This window comes from Larimichthys crocea, chromosome VIII, assembly GCF_000972845.2.
Source record: "Larimichthys crocea isolate SSNF chromosome VIII, L_crocea_2.0, whole genome shotgun sequence".
Classification (NCBI taxonomy): domain Eukaryota; kingdom Metazoa; phylum Chordata; class Actinopteri; family Sciaenidae; genus Larimichthys; species Larimichthys crocea.
Genome location: NC_040018.1, coordinates 32,981,399 through 32,998,552, shown reverse-complemented (window position 1 = coordinate 32,998,552; position 17,154 = coordinate 32,981,399). Strand labels below are relative to the sequence as shown.

At 46.3% G+C, this 17,154-nt stretch overlaps 1 protein-coding gene across 6 annotated transcripts in view; it reads right to left on the bottom strand.

Annotated features, from left to right (window-relative positions):
• The window catches only part of LOC104929042 (SH3 and multiple ankyrin repeat domains protein 2), an 86,865-nt gene that overhangs the window by 62,357 nt on the left and 7,354 nt on the right, over positions 1-17,154 (bottom strand). For all 6 annotated transcript variants that reach the window (XM_027281197.1, XM_027281202.1, XM_027281198.1 and 3 more), the window contains exons 3-5: positions 8,964-9,103; positions 6,783-6,896; positions 1,307-1,388 (exon numbers count right to left, since the gene is read on the bottom strand). In XM_027281197.1, coding sequence (XP_027136998.1) covers positions 1,307-1,388; positions 6,783-6,896; positions 8,964-9,103 — 336 coding nt within the window. The remainder of the gene's footprint in view (positions 1-1,306; positions 1,389-6,782; positions 6,897-8,963; positions 9,104-17,154) is intronic.

Genomic DNA, 17,154 nt, shown 5'->3' with positions numbered 1-17,154 from the left:
ATGTTAGCCTCAGTCTGTTTAGCTGCTGTTTAGCCTCTGTTGAGCTGCTGTTAGCTCAGTTTGTTAGCTGCTGTTAGCTGCTGTTAGCTCAGTTTGTTAGCTGCTGTTGAGCTCATGTTAGCTCAGTCTGTTAGCTAATGTTAGCTCAGGTTAGCTCAGTCTGTTAGCTCAGTTTTGTAGCTGCTGTTAGCTCATGTTAGCTCAGTCTTTTAGCTGCTGTTAGCGCATGTTAGCTCAGTTTGTTAGCTGCTGTTAGCTGCTGTTAGCTCATGTTAGCTCAGTCATGTTGCTCAGTCGGTTTGGAGGAAGAGGAGGAGGAGAAGAGGAGGAGGAGGAAGAGGAGGAGGAAGAGCAGGAGGAGGAGGAAGAGGAGGAGAAGGAAGAGGAGGAAGAGGAGAAGGAAGAGGAGGAGAAGGAAGAGGAGAAGGAAGAGGAAGAGGAGAAGCAGGAAGAGGAGGAGGAAGAGGTGGAGGGGGAGGAAGAGGAAGAGGAAGAGGAGGAGGAGGAGGAAGAGGAGGAGCAGGAGGAAGAGGAGGAGGAGGAGCAGGAGGAGGAGCAGGAGGAGGGGGAGGAGGAGGGGGAGGAAGTGAAGGAGGAGGAGCAGGAGGAGGAAGAGGAGGAGCAGGAGGAGGAGCAGGTTGTCTGTGTTGTGCTGCATGTGATCAAACACTGAGCTGGTTCACGTTCACGTTCCTGACGTTCAGCTGGTTCACGTTCCTGACGTTCAGCTGGTTCATGTTCACGTTCCTGACGTTCAGCTGGTTCATGCGTTCACGTTCCTGACGTTCAGCTGGTTCACGTTCCTGACGTTCAGCTGGTTCATGTTCACGTTCCTGACGTTCAGCTGGTTCATGTTCACGTTCCTGACGTTCAGCTGGTTCATGTTCACGTTCCTGACGTTCAGCTCACCTGTGATTGATTCTTCTAAACAGGATTTGTTCACGTGCAGAATAAAATCCATCCCAGCACGAGCGTCTTCATTCATCTCTGTTCATTTCTAATGACGCTCGTGTTGAAGTGGATGTGACAGCGAGTGGAGCAGAATAACTTAAGAGCAGCAGACTCAGGGATTGGACGTCAGGAGCCATTAGAGAGGACTGTTCACTTAGCTGAGAGGACAGGCGGCATCTTACGTAAATCCTTCTTTCTATTACGCCCTGTTCCTCTCTGCCCCTCAGAGACAGCAGAGGAAAGACTTCCATCAGAATGTGACGACTTTAAAGCAAACAGCTCGGTGTGAAGACAAACAGCCTCCTGAAACTCTCAGAAACATAGAAACACAACAGAAAGACGTGGGCGTGCGTACCTGGAGGCATCGAAGCTGTCGTAGGAGCCCACAGTGTAATGTCTGAAGAGCTTCCGTCTGTCAGCGCGGTCCGCTCGAGAATCTGCCAAAAAGAAACAACACAGTGAGATCAATATCCACGTCCTGTTTGTGGCCAATAACAGCTGTTCACTGATCAATCCGCGCTGACAGCCGGACAGCAGAGCGGCTTCTGTCTCAGATCGATCCAGTGACAGGACGTCTGAACCTCGGACAAGCCTCCCCTGTTTTTACATGAGTTCATATTTTCATTCAGATGTTTCAGTCACACTTTCCTGACAGGAAACGATCAGATGGTAAATGTTTGTGTCCAGATCGGCCTCTTTGACACACAGCTGTAGGTTTGTTCTCTGATTTTAAAGCTGCATGAACTGATTTGTTGGCCAGTTCGAGGAAACCTTGAGGCCACCAAAACAACGAGCTGAAAGATGCTAAAGGGGGAGTTACTTATAGAACACCTTTCTAGCCTTCTGACTGCTCAAAGCACTTTTACAGGACGTATCTCATCCACACACCGACGGTTCAGCCTTCAGGAGCAAATTGGGGTTCAGTATCTTGCCCAAGAACACGTTGACATGCAGACTGGAGGAGCCGGGGATCGAACTACCAAACATCTGATCAGTGGACGACCCGCTCTACCTCCTGAGCCACAGCCGCCCCATCTACAGCTACATCTGTTCATAAAAAGGTGCAGCTTTAGACCCAGTCACACCTTGCAGGTCAGTGGTAATGGTTCCCTCCCAGAATGCAGGTGAGATTTTCTGATTTCTGTGCAGAGAATTGAAACGTTTAGAAGAAGCACAAGTCGCTGACAGGGCTCCTGTAGAACAAACATTATAAAGTGAGAAGATCCAGAGGGTGGCAATAAAAGACACTTTGACATTTGACCTGTGACTGTATGAAAACAGATCCCAACATGTTTCCATGGCGTCCTTTATCTAAAGATGATGTGCAGTAACATTAAAGCTCAGACTAAAGAAAGCAGTCTAACATCTATATCTTCATATAGAAACGTGCATTTTAAACACACGAGTGAAGCCGTCTCATCTATTTGTCGTGTTCAGCATCAGCTCCTCCCCCCTTTCTCTCTTTCCTTCCTTCACATGCTCTCTCACACCAGCTGTTACACTTTCACAGAAACTCCATCTCCTCTGATCCGGCTTAGATCTTGTCATCTTTGCAGGAACATTTTTTTTCCTCCACTCCCCCCCCCCTCAACTTGATTCTACGTCCACGGTGTGAGATCGGAGGGTGGAGCTGTGGCTGGAAGCTGATGATCGAACGGCAGAGATGACAAACGGGCTGATTTCAACGAAAAAGACACAAAACTTTTCATGATGAGTGAGAAGAAAATGTAGCGAGAGAGAGAATAGTACATCCACAACATGGTCACACTCCATAGCAACTGCTGTCTGACTGCAACCAGCTGGTTTCTATGGTCACAGATCAATAGAGATGGTGCATGCGTGGTGTGTGTGTGTGTGTGTGTGTGTGTGGTATGCATAACTGAACAAAGTATTCATGTTTGTGTGTGGTGTGAAAATATGTTACACTGCATCTGTATTTGTCTTTGTTCAGTCAGCTCTTTATGCTGCGAGCATGTGTGTGTGTGTGTGTGTGTGTGTGTGTGTGTGTGTGTGTGATTCCTCTCTGGGTTCCTTCCAACTCTTTATTTTTCCCTCCTCGCTTCCTTCACTCGTATCTCTCTTCATGAGAATGAGATGGAGGATCAGACGACGTGGATTACTCAGCGCGGCCTCCGTCACAGAAGACATCATTACCGACGGCGTGACGTGTATCATTGATTCATTCTATTTATGTATTTTAGTCTGTAGACGTGAAGCGTCTCTGTACACCTAGAACCAATCAGAGCAGAGTGACGAAGCGTCGTTGGTGAATTAAATCCTGACAGCGTCCGGTTCATTTGAAGTTACGACACATTTAATCTGTACAGTTATTGGATAAACAGCTGACTGACCCAAGCAGAACCTGAACGGGTGGAGATGAGTCTGAATGTGACGATGTTCTGAACCAGCTTCATTCAAACGTTAGTGGATGGATTTCCTCCACATTCACGTTCCCCTCAGGATGAATCCTAATCACAAAATCAAAACTAACAACATCCCCGTCACACTCAGCTGTACAAAAGTGACTGCTGCTCGCTGTTAACGTCACGAGAGTTTCTTCATTGAAAGAAGTCACTGAATGGATGGAAAACACATTTTACTACGTTATTTGCTTTATTGATCTGATTGGTTTAGGTTCAGCAGTGACAGATGGTTTATCCAATCACGGTCCCAGAAGTTACTGTTTGTGAATGTCTTTATCTTGACTTGCAGCCCTAAACCTGAGGCAGAGCAGGTACAGGTAGCCTGTGTGTGTGTGTGTGTGTGTGTGTGTGTGTGTGTGTGTGTGCATGAACCCGATTTAGAAAGTTCAGTTTGAATCTATTACAGGAAAAAAAAGATCATCACGAGACTTTAATCATCTTTTATATCTGTCGTTATTTAAACTCCGTTTCATCAGATCAGCTGCTGGATCCATTGACTATGATAATTACCGGCCCTGAGGCCAGCTGATGTCTGTGGTCAGCTGATGTCTGTGGTCAGCTGATGTCTGTGGTCAGCTGATGTACTTTACATGTATGAGCATGTCCTGAGCACTCGGTGGCAGGTGAAGGTGAAGGTCAGATGTAAAATGTTCATATTGTATATAGATGTTAAAATGAAAACACACTAACAGTCAGAAGGTAACTGCATCTCTCTGCACTACATGACGGTGTAACTAACAGTGAGGCGCTTCAGGCTGACGCGTTAATCGACACTAATTAAGGAACATTCATTACTGTGATCGCTTCTGTCCCCTTCAGAACGTCATTTATCTTAACTCACAGTCTAAACATCACACAGTGTGACGTAACCTGCACGACAACCACGGTGTACACCGTCTCATGAAGTGTTAACAGATGATCTGTGTGCAGACATCGACGTACGGATGCGTCATTTATGGAGCATCCATCAGATCCATGGTGTATGATCAGCTCACTCACATGTTTTCAATGACGTGCCCTGCCGCTGTGCTGGGTATGAAAAACTGTCAGATGTGACAAAGACGCAGAACTTTTAGTTAAAGATATTCAGATTGTTTTAGAACTACACGTTAGAGTGCATGGGTGAAAAGAAGTGTGATGTCACCTGAGTCAGCATCACCTGGAGGCTACACATTTCAGAATAAAAGTCATCTGTTGGCGTGGAGTCACACAGATGTGAGCTCACCACACACATCTCTGCTGCAGGAGACATTAGCAGCTACGAACCTGAATCTGTGACAGAGTTGCATTGTGGGTATTGTAGGCAGAGGAAAGTGACGCTAAAGAATGAGCATCCATCAGACATTCACTGTCAGGTTCAGCTTCAGAGGAGCTTCCTCCATGTCAGCATCTGATATATGATAATTGGTTGACATACATACCTGTATGTCAGCATCTGATATATGATAATTGGTTGACATACATACCTGTATATATCCATGCTTTAAAGGTGTATAAAGTATATATAACTTTTTTACAATAATCCATACGCGCTCTCCTCCTCTCTGTCACCTCTGTCTGATCAGAACTTGTGTGTTTTGTTTGTTTTGCTCCATCACTCACACAGAGTTATCAGCTGTTGTGTTTTGGACATCGGATTGATCTATGACATCACAGAGTAAACAAAGCGAGCGTTGTGTCGTCGTCAGCCTTTCCTGAGCTCGGTGAGGTCGAGGTCACACACTGAAACACACTCAGTGAAATCTGCAGCGCTGGCGTTCTGGTCTGGGAGGCTGCTGCCCCCCGTGTGTGTGTGTGTGTGTGTGTGTGTGTGTGTGTGTGTGTTTCCCATACGTAGCTCCTCGAGCGCTCTCAAACTTGAACCGTAACAAAGCGTTAATCCTGCTGCATCATGTCTATTGAATTAGAGGGATTAGAGGCTGAAGGTGTTTAAATCAAACCAGCGTGTGTGTGTGTGTGTGTGTGTGTGTGTGTGTGTGTGTGTGTGTGTGTGTTTGTATACACACTTCACACACGAGAAGGCAGAGTCAGTCCTGTTCTGATCATCTTGACCTCGCATGTCAAAGTCAAACGTTTGACCCTGTGAAGGTATTTTCTGTTTCTCTGAATGTTTATAAAGAATCATCCAGATCTGATCAGAAAGCAGCTGTTAACACACTTACAGTCTAATTAGCTGATTAACATTCATAATTAAAGCTTTAAGCTCGACTCTGTGAACTTTAATGTCCACACACACACACACACTCCTTCTCAGAAGTGTATGAATGATTTAATAAGATTTCCAGTGAAGTGACTGATGGATGTAGCCGTCAGTCAAAGACTATTCTGAACAAATCTGTTTTTATGGAGGATTTCTTCTCTGTCAGGCTTTGTTTGTTTGGTGGTTATAGAAGATGATACACACTCACATCTATTACTTATTTGATGTCATGAAGTTATGAAATATGTCCGGAGTTAGCTGACAGACAGACAGACAGACAGACAGACAGACAGACAGACAGACAGACAGACAGACAGACAGACAGACAGATAGACAGATAGATAGATAGATAGATAGATAGATAGATAGATAGATAGATAGATAGATAGATAGATAGATTGAAGTCGGCACATGTTCGGCTTCATGCAGGCCATTCACGGCCGTCTAATTGCAGCACACACACACACACACACACACACACACACACACACACACACACACACACGGCCCCTGGCTTTGCCTTTCAATGGGACTTCTGCGAGCCGCCATACTGTGCTCCCATTTCCTGACTCCGGCTTTGTTTGCGGGCAGAGCTGGGGGCAGTTTGGACGTGGCTCAGTGTGAGCAGAGCTCCCCGTGCCAATGGCCCTGGGTCAGGCTTTAAAATAAGCCACCCAGAAGAAGGAGAGAGAGAGAGGGGAACAAGTTGCTCCCCATCTGCCTCTATCGCTGCTGACACACTCAGAGCAGGGAAGACTAAGAGAGCGGGTGGGTGTGGGGGAGGTGACTCCAGCAACACTGTGCTTTGTGATAATGTCAATAATTAAACACTGTCAGAGAAAAGAATACCGGAGGATGAAGACTATGGTGCAGCGACAGAAGGAAGACGTTAGAGAGACTGCGAGGACGAGGACAGACGTGCTGTTTGTGGCGTGACATGTTCATTAGTTTCCACCCGGAGGACTTCAGAGCACAGCTCAGTTAGCAGGGCAATGCTCAGCTTTGTGCAGCACGGCCCGGGGACACGGAGACAGACCGGGAGCTCGTGCACTGAAGAAAAGAAAGCACGTGGCATCACGCCGCCTCAGGAAGCCACAGCACTCAGCCTCAGCTTGTGTCCTGTGTCCCTCCACCTCCCTCCACAAAAACACGACTGTGTCCTACATAAGACAACGTCCCACAACCACACAAGCCATGACGGGACTTACAGCTCCTCTCGTCCGTGGCCTTGGCTGGGATCTCCTCCACGCAGTCGGCTGGAAACCAGCCCACCTGGCCGCGGGCGCTGCCCTCCCAGAAACCCCCCTCACCAATGCTCAGAACTGGATCGAGAGGAGAGGAGGGGAGGAGGGGAGGAGAGGAGGAGAGAGGAGAGGAGGAGGGGGGAGAGGACGGGAGAGGAGAGGAGGAGGGGGGAGCGGAGAGGAGGGAGGAGAGGAGAGGAAGGAGGGGAGGGATAGAGAGAGGAAGAGGAGAGAGAGGAGGAGAGGGGAGGACGAGGAGAGGAGAGGAGGGGGAGGAGGGAGCGGAGAGGAGGAGAGGCGAGAAGGAGAAGGAGAGGAGAAGGAGGGAGGGGGAGGGAGGGAGCGGAGGCGAGGAGGGGGGCGAGGAGAGGAGGAGGGAGGAGAGGGGAGGAGGAGGAGAAGGGAGAGGGGGGGAGAGGAGAGGAGGAGGGGGAGAGGAGGAGTGAGAGGGAGGAGAGGGAGGGGAGGAGGGAGGGGGGAGGAGGGGGGGAGGAAAGAGAGGGGGGGAGGAGGGGGAGAGGAGAGGGAGGAGAGAGGCGAGAGAGGAGGAGGGAGAGAGAGGAGAGGAAGGAGATGAGAGGGGAGAGGAGAGGAGAGGAGAGGAGAGGAGAGGAGAGGAGAGGAGAGGAAAGGGGAGGAGGAGGGGGGAGAGGAGAGGAGGAGATGAGATAGTGTAAAATGACATCAGTTACCGTACAGAGCACAGAGTACAAAATGAAAGATCAGATCAGTGCATGTGAAACACTTTGTTTAAAGGGACAGTTCAGATGATCTGATGTATGAGAAATGTTTCATTACGTCTCCACCTGTGCCTCGACTGCTCAGCCTGTTTGAGCTATTCTGTGATTTCACGGATCTGAACTTCTTGTTGTTAGTTTCTGTGGATGGAGGCAGCATGTGAGCTGACTGTATCTTTTTGTGTACATGAATTCACACGAGTGTCATGACTAGTGACACAGACAATGGATCAGTAACTTAGACACATTTAAATAACCCAAACCAACGCAGAGCAGAATACAAACCTCCATACTGAAGGTAAAGGATGTTCTAAAGATGAAAATAAGAATATGGAGCTGATGAATATTGATGCGTCCTCATCAAAACAAAGACATTTATTAGGAGTTCTGATTAAATGTCATCCTTTCACAGTGTGAGCTGCAGGAGGCCGAAACGTCTGCAAACGTTGACGAGCTCAGTCTGAAAGCTAAAAGTTCTTCTTCATGTCCATGTTTGGAATTTACATCATTTTTAAACATTTGTTCTTTCAGTTTTATGTCCAGACAAATCTGCTTTAAGTTTTATCTTCAAATGTCAGAATGATAAAAAGTGTCATGGATTGTTTCAGTTTGGGTTAGAAATGTTTCAAACATCACGTCGAGTCTCTTCATCATCAGATTCCAGCGACTTGTTGCTTTATTATGAAGTACATGCAGTCAGTAGTTGTTAAAGTACTTCAGTACATATTCAAAGTTTTTCTGTTCATAAAGACGAGGTCACAGTGATCTATCTCCACATTAATGTTGATGTTTCTGTCCCTCTGTGATAATTAATAATCCATGCTGCATGAACTCTGTGCGTTCTTCACGTCTGCAGACGAGCTGCGTGTTTTCTTCGTGGACCCCGTCGAGCCTCGGGACTCATTTTCATCAGATATGCTAATTTGCTGTTTGATTTCCAGTTGTCTCATTTTCAGACACAATTATGAAACGAAGGCAGCGATGAATCAACGCCTTTTATCTGCTTTTTGATTCTGGCATTCATGGTTGATCCTCTGAGGGGAGGAGAGGGGATTTTTATCTGATCACTGATGGAATGTAATGGAGTACATTTACTCTATCTGAAGATACTTGAATATTTCAACAGATTTAACCTTTTCTTCAGTTACTTCAGTAACTATTAACGGGACGGTCTACTGGCAGAAATGAAATATAATCAGTGAATAAAAATAAGAATCCTGTGTTTGTTAAATCTACAGAGGACACAGAGACAAAGCAAACACTGTTTCATGGCCACTGTAGTGTGAGGCGAGGGGGTTGCACTAAATCCTACACACTGCTTCTTTAATACAAAATGAGATCAATTATAAAGTAGTTTTATAGATCAGCTGCTGCTGGAGTCAAAGCTCAGTGATGGATGAAGTCTCACCTTTGACCCGGTCCCCCTTGTAGAGGTTGATCTCCCCCTCAGCCTGGGCGGTGTAAGGACGAACCACCACAAAATGTCTCCCAGGGACAGCGCTGTACAGCTTCCTTCTGGTGCCCACCGCCTCGCCGTGACTGCTGGGACTGACAGAGAGCGGAAACACAGCAGCGGTCAGGACTGGACGTCAGAGCACGACGACAACAACAAGTCCTGCATGAAGTCAGCGCTGCGTTAGCTGTGAACGCTGCAGAAGCATCACTCTGAAAGAGTTCACCAGAGTTTGAGGAGCTTCCAGACACTTTGCACCATGAGTGAAGTCATGTGACCGTTACTAAACCTGAACACATCACTCAAACGTTTCTGTAATGTTGCTGCAGAGACTCAGAAGAACAAATATCAATAAATGTTGTTTTTAGTAAAAAGTGTTTTAGAAGTTTGAAGGTCGACGACGTTTCAAAAGACGAAGAAGGAACATTACGACACACATACACACACACACACACACACACACACACACACAACTACATTGTATTCATACGTATGGATATACACACATCTGTGCGCACACATACACAAAGCAGTTAAGAGATGTTCAGGCAGAATACGAGCAGGCGCTGACCCTCAGAGCTGCAAAGGATTCTGGGTAGAAGACAAGACGCTAAAGAGCACACGAGGAGCTGATTGGCTAAAAAAAAAAATCTAAATTCTGACGTTAAAGATGCTCCAGATGAGGATTCAGTGATTCATGATGATGTGAGCTTCATCATTCATCCACAGGAGCTGTGATGTGACGACACAGAGGACAGCAGAGCTGCTGCTTCATGGACCTGACATGAGAACAGAGCGCCACTTAGTGGTCGACTTCCAGAACACACGCACCACATCAGCTGGACTGTGTGTGTGTGTGTGTATGAAGGTGTGCTCATCAATTAAAGAATAATTATTTTAAAAACCTGAAAGCTGTGAACATTTTAATAAACATAACTGTGCGTCTGAATTATTAAACTAAAATATAAAATTTGTCTTAACTTCAGATCTTCTTGTCAAATGAAAGTGAGTCACGAGGACGTCATCTGAGATCAAACTGTGATTTTCTGTCTTTAATTGAAGCTTCGATCGTTTTCAACCACCAGAGAATCTGAGGGACAGAAAGAGTCGAGCAGAGTCGGAGATGAAATGAGGAAAAAAGCAAAAAGATTAAAGAGAAAGAAGGAAACTGGAGAGAGAGAGAGAGAGAGACAGAGAGAGAGAGAGAGAGGAGGAAGGAAATGGTTTTTTCAAGTAAGTGGGTCACCTTGTCCTGCAGACTGCGCTCCTCCTCAAACCTTCACGGGCCTTTGGAGAGCTAACCCCATTCAATACGGTGTGTGAGGCTGCTCGCACATTTTCAGAGGGAACGCCACGGACAAGACTGCAAGCGTGCAGCAGAGAAGTACTCTGAGAAGTACTATAAGAAGTACTATAAAACGTACTCTGAGAAGTACTATAAGAAGTACTCTGTGTACCACTGAGAGGCACGGTGATGTAAACAGCTTCTCTCTGACTCTCAGCTAATCCTGGTCAATCTACTCATGGAAGGGTCGGCCTCATGCTCACTGTAATTATCTGAAGTACAAGCCGAGTGTGTTTGATGCTTAACGAGACGTTCTTACATTGTTTTCATTCATCTCATTTAAAGTCTGAGTGAAGCTGAGCGGAGTGGCTGTTAAAACAATCTGTGTCTGCAGAGACGGCGTGTCTCCATCAATCTGCTGATGATTATTATTCACCTTCACCTGGATCATCACAGCATCAGAGCAGTGAACGACGAAACTAAAGAAAACAAAAAGACACAAAGCAGAACTATTCCTGCAGATGTGAGCGTTACATAATCCCCATCCATCTGCTCTGCTGCAGAGTTCAACTCCGAAAACAGCTGATCACACAAACGTTTGGACTTTTAGCATTCGTTTCATTTATGTTAACGAGGCGCTCTAATAAAGACACAAACTGAATCGATGCCGCAGAGTTAACACACATGTTGACTTTTAGCCCCGAGTGTTTAACTACATTTCCCATAATGCAGCCTGATAAGAAGTAGGGTCCGGTCCAATGTTCTGTTTTGTTCAGGAAGCTGACCTGAAGTATTTATGTAGCCGCCATGATAAGGAAAGGAGCTTCAATGCTTCCTCTCTTGTCTCGGACCTTTACAAAAGGAAACGAGGTGATGCTGCCCAGCGTGCTGCAGATCATCAGGTTATTAATCATCCGTCTGTTAATATGTTTCTACCTCGCTCATCAGACTTTAGGATATTTTCTAAATATTGGGCCTGCAGCATCTTCCCACTCTCTCATTATCATTATTATCTGTTTGCCGATCACGATGCTTGTCTGGACCCAGTCAGCTAAAAGTTTGACCATGTGGTCACTTTGTGTTCCCTCGTGTGTAAAGTTCAGGACAGAGTTTGTAGTCCCTGACATATATTTATGGATCGGGGTCCAAAGAGGCTGAACCTTTGGGCATGAGCACAGAGCATGAACTACAGGTCCCCTAACAGCCCGTTACATAACCTGCGAGGGTGCCAGTAATATGGGTGGATTAATGTGTTTATATCTGAGTGGACAGGAGGGCGAGCGAGCATTCTCACTGTGACACATGGACAATATTCATTTATTATTAAAATCTGACAGTATCTCTGACGGAGCGTTTTGTAGTCCATCTTCTGAAATCTGTAGTTTTTCCACAGATCATCATGACGTAGTCTAGTGTGAGAGCAGCCCGGGACGTCTCATGACATTCATCATCGAGGTGTGTTTAGAAAAGGACACAGGAGGTCATGTTGTAAGACGAACCCTGATGACATCACTATGACATCACTAGAGTTATCTTCGCAGAAACACGACTTCCACGTCGTTCATCTAAAGACTGAGGTGAGATCTCACCGCTCCGCCCGTGCACCATCACACCTCCCAGCACGTCAGCACCCTTCTGCTTTAGAAGCTGTGCTTTTATTGTGAAATTTATCATCGTCAGTCATCGTCCGTCACTGCTAAATCGGGGCTCGTTGGCATAACGATGTGGGAGAAACATTTCCCACGAAGAAGCCGATGAAACGAGATCAGCAGGAAGCGTCAGCCATGTTTTCCTTCATGCTTCTTCTTCTTCTCTCTCTCTCTCTCTCTTTTTTTGCAATTACCCAGGTGGCTTTGAGGTGCTAATTAGACAGTGTTGATTAATACCAGCTGTGCATAATTTGTGCTATTATTGGATGATCACTCGAGACAAGGTGAGAGAGGGAAAGAGAGGAAGAGAGAGAGAGAACAGACACAAATACAGTATGATCAACATTTTTTTACAGTGTACAATCAGCCGTCACGTGTCAGACATGCACCTGACATCAGCGTGCGGTCTGGATCTGGATCTGATGCAGGTGTACACGCACGAGTCCAGACCACATCTGGATCAGAGCCAGGTCTAAAAATAGATCAAAACAGAGGCGTTTATTAATATCACAGTCAAAGTGCTGTGAGTGCAGTCTTTACAGCCAGACACATTTAAACTGTACTCACTGATTTTTTTTTGTTTTTTTGGGATGCTCGGGGGCAAACGTGTGAGCACAGTTATTATTATGCTTTAAGCCGACATGAAGCCACGTCAGCGTTCATTCAGAGGAGAACATCTCTTTGCCCGCCGGCTGTTTGCTGCCGGGCAGCTCGGGAAGTGTTGACGAGATCAGAGAAAACCAAAACAATGAGCTAAAAGATGCTGAAAGGCTCCAAAGAGAAACAACTCTCAGGATGAGTGCGGCACCAAGGAGCCATAATGACATGAGAGTGTCTGTGTTCAGTCTGTACGTCACGTATGTGCAGAAGGACACTCGTGTTCAAGGACAAGTACGCAGCCATGTGACGCTCATCCCAGGCCGACCTTGCGAGGCAGACGGATCCATCTCGCCTCCACAGAGGTTCAGACCAATCAGTGTCCTCTGAGGAGCGACCCGCCGCTACAGCATGAGCTACAGGCGTGGGTTAACACGGAGTGTGCGTGACAGAGAGGTTAGTGTAGCTGCTGCTAACATGACCGGGTTCTTTAGTTCATCGAGCTGATTGGTTAAAGTTCCCCGTGATGGACGGATGGTTCATCCAACAGAGAGAAAGAAGGACACTGCTAACAAAGAAACATCACGAATATTCAACATGTTTGTTAAACCTCAGCGATGCACGATGCGTGTTAGTGAAGACAGATACTGAAGTAAACTTAACTAAAGGGTCAGTCAGAGGCAGATGAAGCAAATGAAGTTTCACAGTCTGAATACAAAAAGTTTATTTCACTCTCTGCTTGATGCAAACGTTTTAAACATCAGGTCAGTTCAGCTGAATCTCTGCACATCCTGTTTGTGTTTTTATCTTTTCATTGTTCATGTTCCACGCTGTCACTCTCCATACTGCTGTTTATTGTCTCTTTCATCGGGTTTATTGTTTTATGACAAATCAATGAGGGGAATTTTTATAATCGCATCAAACTCACAGAGGAAAACTTCTCTGTGCTCTAATCTGATTTGATTTCTAATATCGCCTTTGAATGTCTTCTGACCTCCGTGACGGCGTTGGTACTTTCTACGTAACCGAGCCCTGATTGGATCAAACTCAGCGCTGAAATATTAACAGACACCTCTAACCGTCAGTAGGGATGGGAATCGAGAACAGGTTCTCAACAAGAACCGGTTCCGTGTGTTTTAATTCCATGGAGTCGTTTATCTAACGATTCTCTTATCGATTCCAGAAAGCACGACTAATTACGTCACGTAACTTCCGCAAGTTTCTCACGTGCAGTGCAATCAGTACTAAACAACGTCACCCACTCGGTTCAAACGCTCCAAGGTTTGGCTGCATTTCACCAAAACAGACGGCAACAGGGCGACTTGCAATCATTGCAAAGTCGAGATAACAGCGTCGGCAGGGAACACGACCAACACGCAGAAACATTTGTGCACACAACATGTAATATTTTAAATGAATGTCGTGTTTTTGACACACTTCAGACTGGAGATGAATCTCAACCTAGCAGCAGCAGCAGCAGCCAGGCTATGAACACCTCTGTGGTTACTATGGAAGGTAGTTACACATCGTTACTATTATCCAGGCTGTGGCCTCTGCTGACCTCGCTGTTGGTTTTGTAAGGTCGTGATATTTCTAACTGAACAAAGTTGATGCTGATCAAACTGTTTGTTCTCCTTTTTTTCCCAAATGAGAATCGATCAAGAATCGAATCGTTAAGCAGAATCGTTAAAGAATCGAATCGTTAAGCAGAATCGATAATGGAATCGGAATCGTGAAAATAACCTTCAGCTTCATCTGAGGCGGTCTCATCCGCTCAAACTCAAAACAACATTGATGAGCGCTCGTCAACAGAATTCTCACTGTTAAAAGTCTGATGATCCTCAGATCTGTCTGTCCTGACACTGGACACATCTCATTTCTCACCACACTCTTGCTGGGAAGCTGTTGCCATGACACCCCGAGGGTGACTGACAGCTGTCACCATGTGCTGGTTTGTGTGTGTATAAGAATGTGTGTGTGTGTGTGTGTGTGTGCGTGGGCTTGTGTATGTGTGTTGCATTCTAACAAATGACATGTCAAGTGGGAGCAAGGGGATGCCACAGAGACGTGTGTGTGTGTGTGTGTGGGTGGAGGTTGGATGAAGGGGGGATGGGATTATTGGTAGGAGAGGAAGAGGAAGAGCGAGCAAACGCAGAAGCAGAGAGAGAAAGCGGCTGAATTCGAGGCTTTAAAGGGCAGCTGGGTGGGAAGAGCTCTGACAGCTAAAGTTCACACTTATTGGACGAGGACCGTGAGCGACAACACGATCGCTTTATAGCAAGGTCATGTCCACTGAAACGTGCATCTGGTCATGACTTGTTTTAAGAATGAGGTTAGTTCCACGTCCTCAGGAGGCGAGCACACACAAATAGGCCTCAGTGCTAACCTGAACGTCCTCTAGAAAGGCTGTACACATGTGCAGCACACTTCTTTTCTTAGTGCCAAGAAATCCTGAGAAACAATGTGTTCTCAGCCCAGAGCACATCGCCTCCTGCTGAAGACCTACATCCAGAACCGCTGGAGCCAATCACAGCTGGTGTTAGGCAACAGTCCACCCTGTACAGTTCATAACAGGGCTGACACACACAGACAAACATTCACACCTTTAAAGTCACAGTGTAACCTCAAGCATCAACCTCTGTGGCTGTGACATTAAGCCAATACCAGTGCCACAAACTGCAGTTCCTCTAACGTCCACCTGAGGCTGGCTCCAGAAGTGAGTCAGTCTCCATAAGTCCCCATGTCCAAATGTCCAACTTCACAGCAGAAATAAACATGTTTACAGCCTGGTACAAAAAACAGTTTTGGTCTCTGTAGCTAATTTCCCCGTTCATGACAACTGTACTGAGGGTGAATTTATATACAACTCACCTGTTCACATTATATTAAGGCTTAAAGTTATGCAGGGTTAAGAGCGTGGACGCTTTGACTGACAGGTGGGTGTGGTTACAGGTGACCTGTTTGAGCAACCAGGTGTCCGTTGATGATCTTTTGATTATGATTTTTAGGCAGAAGAATCAGGACTGCCAACATGGCGGCAGCTTCATTCATGCTCCGTCCATTCTTTATACTGAGGTATATGAAGTGTTGTTGGTGAGGTATATGAAGTGTTGTTGGTGAGGTATATGAAGTGTCGTTGGTGAGGTATATGAAGCGTCGTTTGTGAGGTATATGAAGTGTCGTTGGTGAGGCATATGAAGTGTCGTTTGTGAGGCATATGAAGTGTCGTTGGTGAGGTCGTTGGTGATGTATATGAAGTGTCGTTGGTGAGGTATATGAAGTGTTGTTGGTGAAGTGTATATGAAGTGTCGTTGGTGAAGTGTATATGAAGTGTCGTTGGTGAGGTATATGAAGTGTTGTTGGTGAGGTTGTTGGTGAGGTATATGAAGTGTCGTTGGTGAAGTGAATATGAAGTGTCGTTGGTGAGGTATATGAAGTGTCGTTGGTGAGGTATATGAAGTGTCGTTGGTGAGGTATATGAAGTGTCGTTGGTGAGGTATATGAAGTGTCGTTGGTGAGGTATATGAAGTGTCGTTGGTGAGGTCGTTGGTGAGGTATATGAAGTGTCGTTGGTGAGGTATATGAAGTGTCGTTGGTGAGGTCGTTGGTGAGGTATATGAAGTGTCGTTGGTGAGGTATATGAAGTGTCGTTGGTGAGGGTTGGTGAGGTATATGAAGTGTCGTTGGTGAGACTGTCCACTGGTGTATCGTGGACACTGGAGCTGAGTGGATGTGATGTTCCTTACACTGAACATGAAGAGTCCTTGAGCTTTCTGTGCTAAACCGCTGTCACTTCACAGAAACATCTAATCTGTCGACGATCAAACTGGCTCTCTCTCTGCCAGCGCCCCTCCACCCAACCCCACCCACGCCCGGAGTTTGTTTTTTCTGTGTGTGAAGTATGTCAGAAGACATGATAGTGATGTTCATGTTACTGCTGAAGCAAAGGCAACTGTCCTCCCCCGTCTCTCTGGCCCTTCTTTCATCTCCTCCTTCACTTGTCTTCCCCTCCGTCCCCTCCACCCTCGCTCCAAACCCCTCATTCTGTTCTTTTATTCTCTCTTCCTCAGCGGCCTCCTCCTCCTTTTTTCTGCTCTTCATCCTGTCTTAATTCTACCGCTTCATCTTCACATCTTTTTCTAGAAACCTACAGAGCGTCTCTCCTCTCCTCGACATTGGACAGAGGCAGAGCTACAGAGTGTGGGTAGTGTTGGTGCAGCCGAGTGCTTCCAAATGTGTCCATCTGCCAAGGAAGAGGAGGAGGAGGAGGAGGAGGTGGAGGAGGAGGAGGAGGAGGAGGAGGTGGAGGAGGACAGAGAGCATGTGTCTTAATCGGGATTGACAGTTACACCGCTTCAAGATAAACGACCGTCACACTTTAATCCTCCACCGAATCACACACTCATCTCACAAACACACTACACAAATACACACATAACTCTACACACACACACACACACACACACACACACACGGTGGGATTTCTGAATGAACTTAGTCAGGTGCAGGTGGACACACACACACACACACACACACACACACACTTAAAGTTGTAATGAGTCTTCTTAAAGCAGGTGTGTGAAACACACACACACACACACACACACACACACAC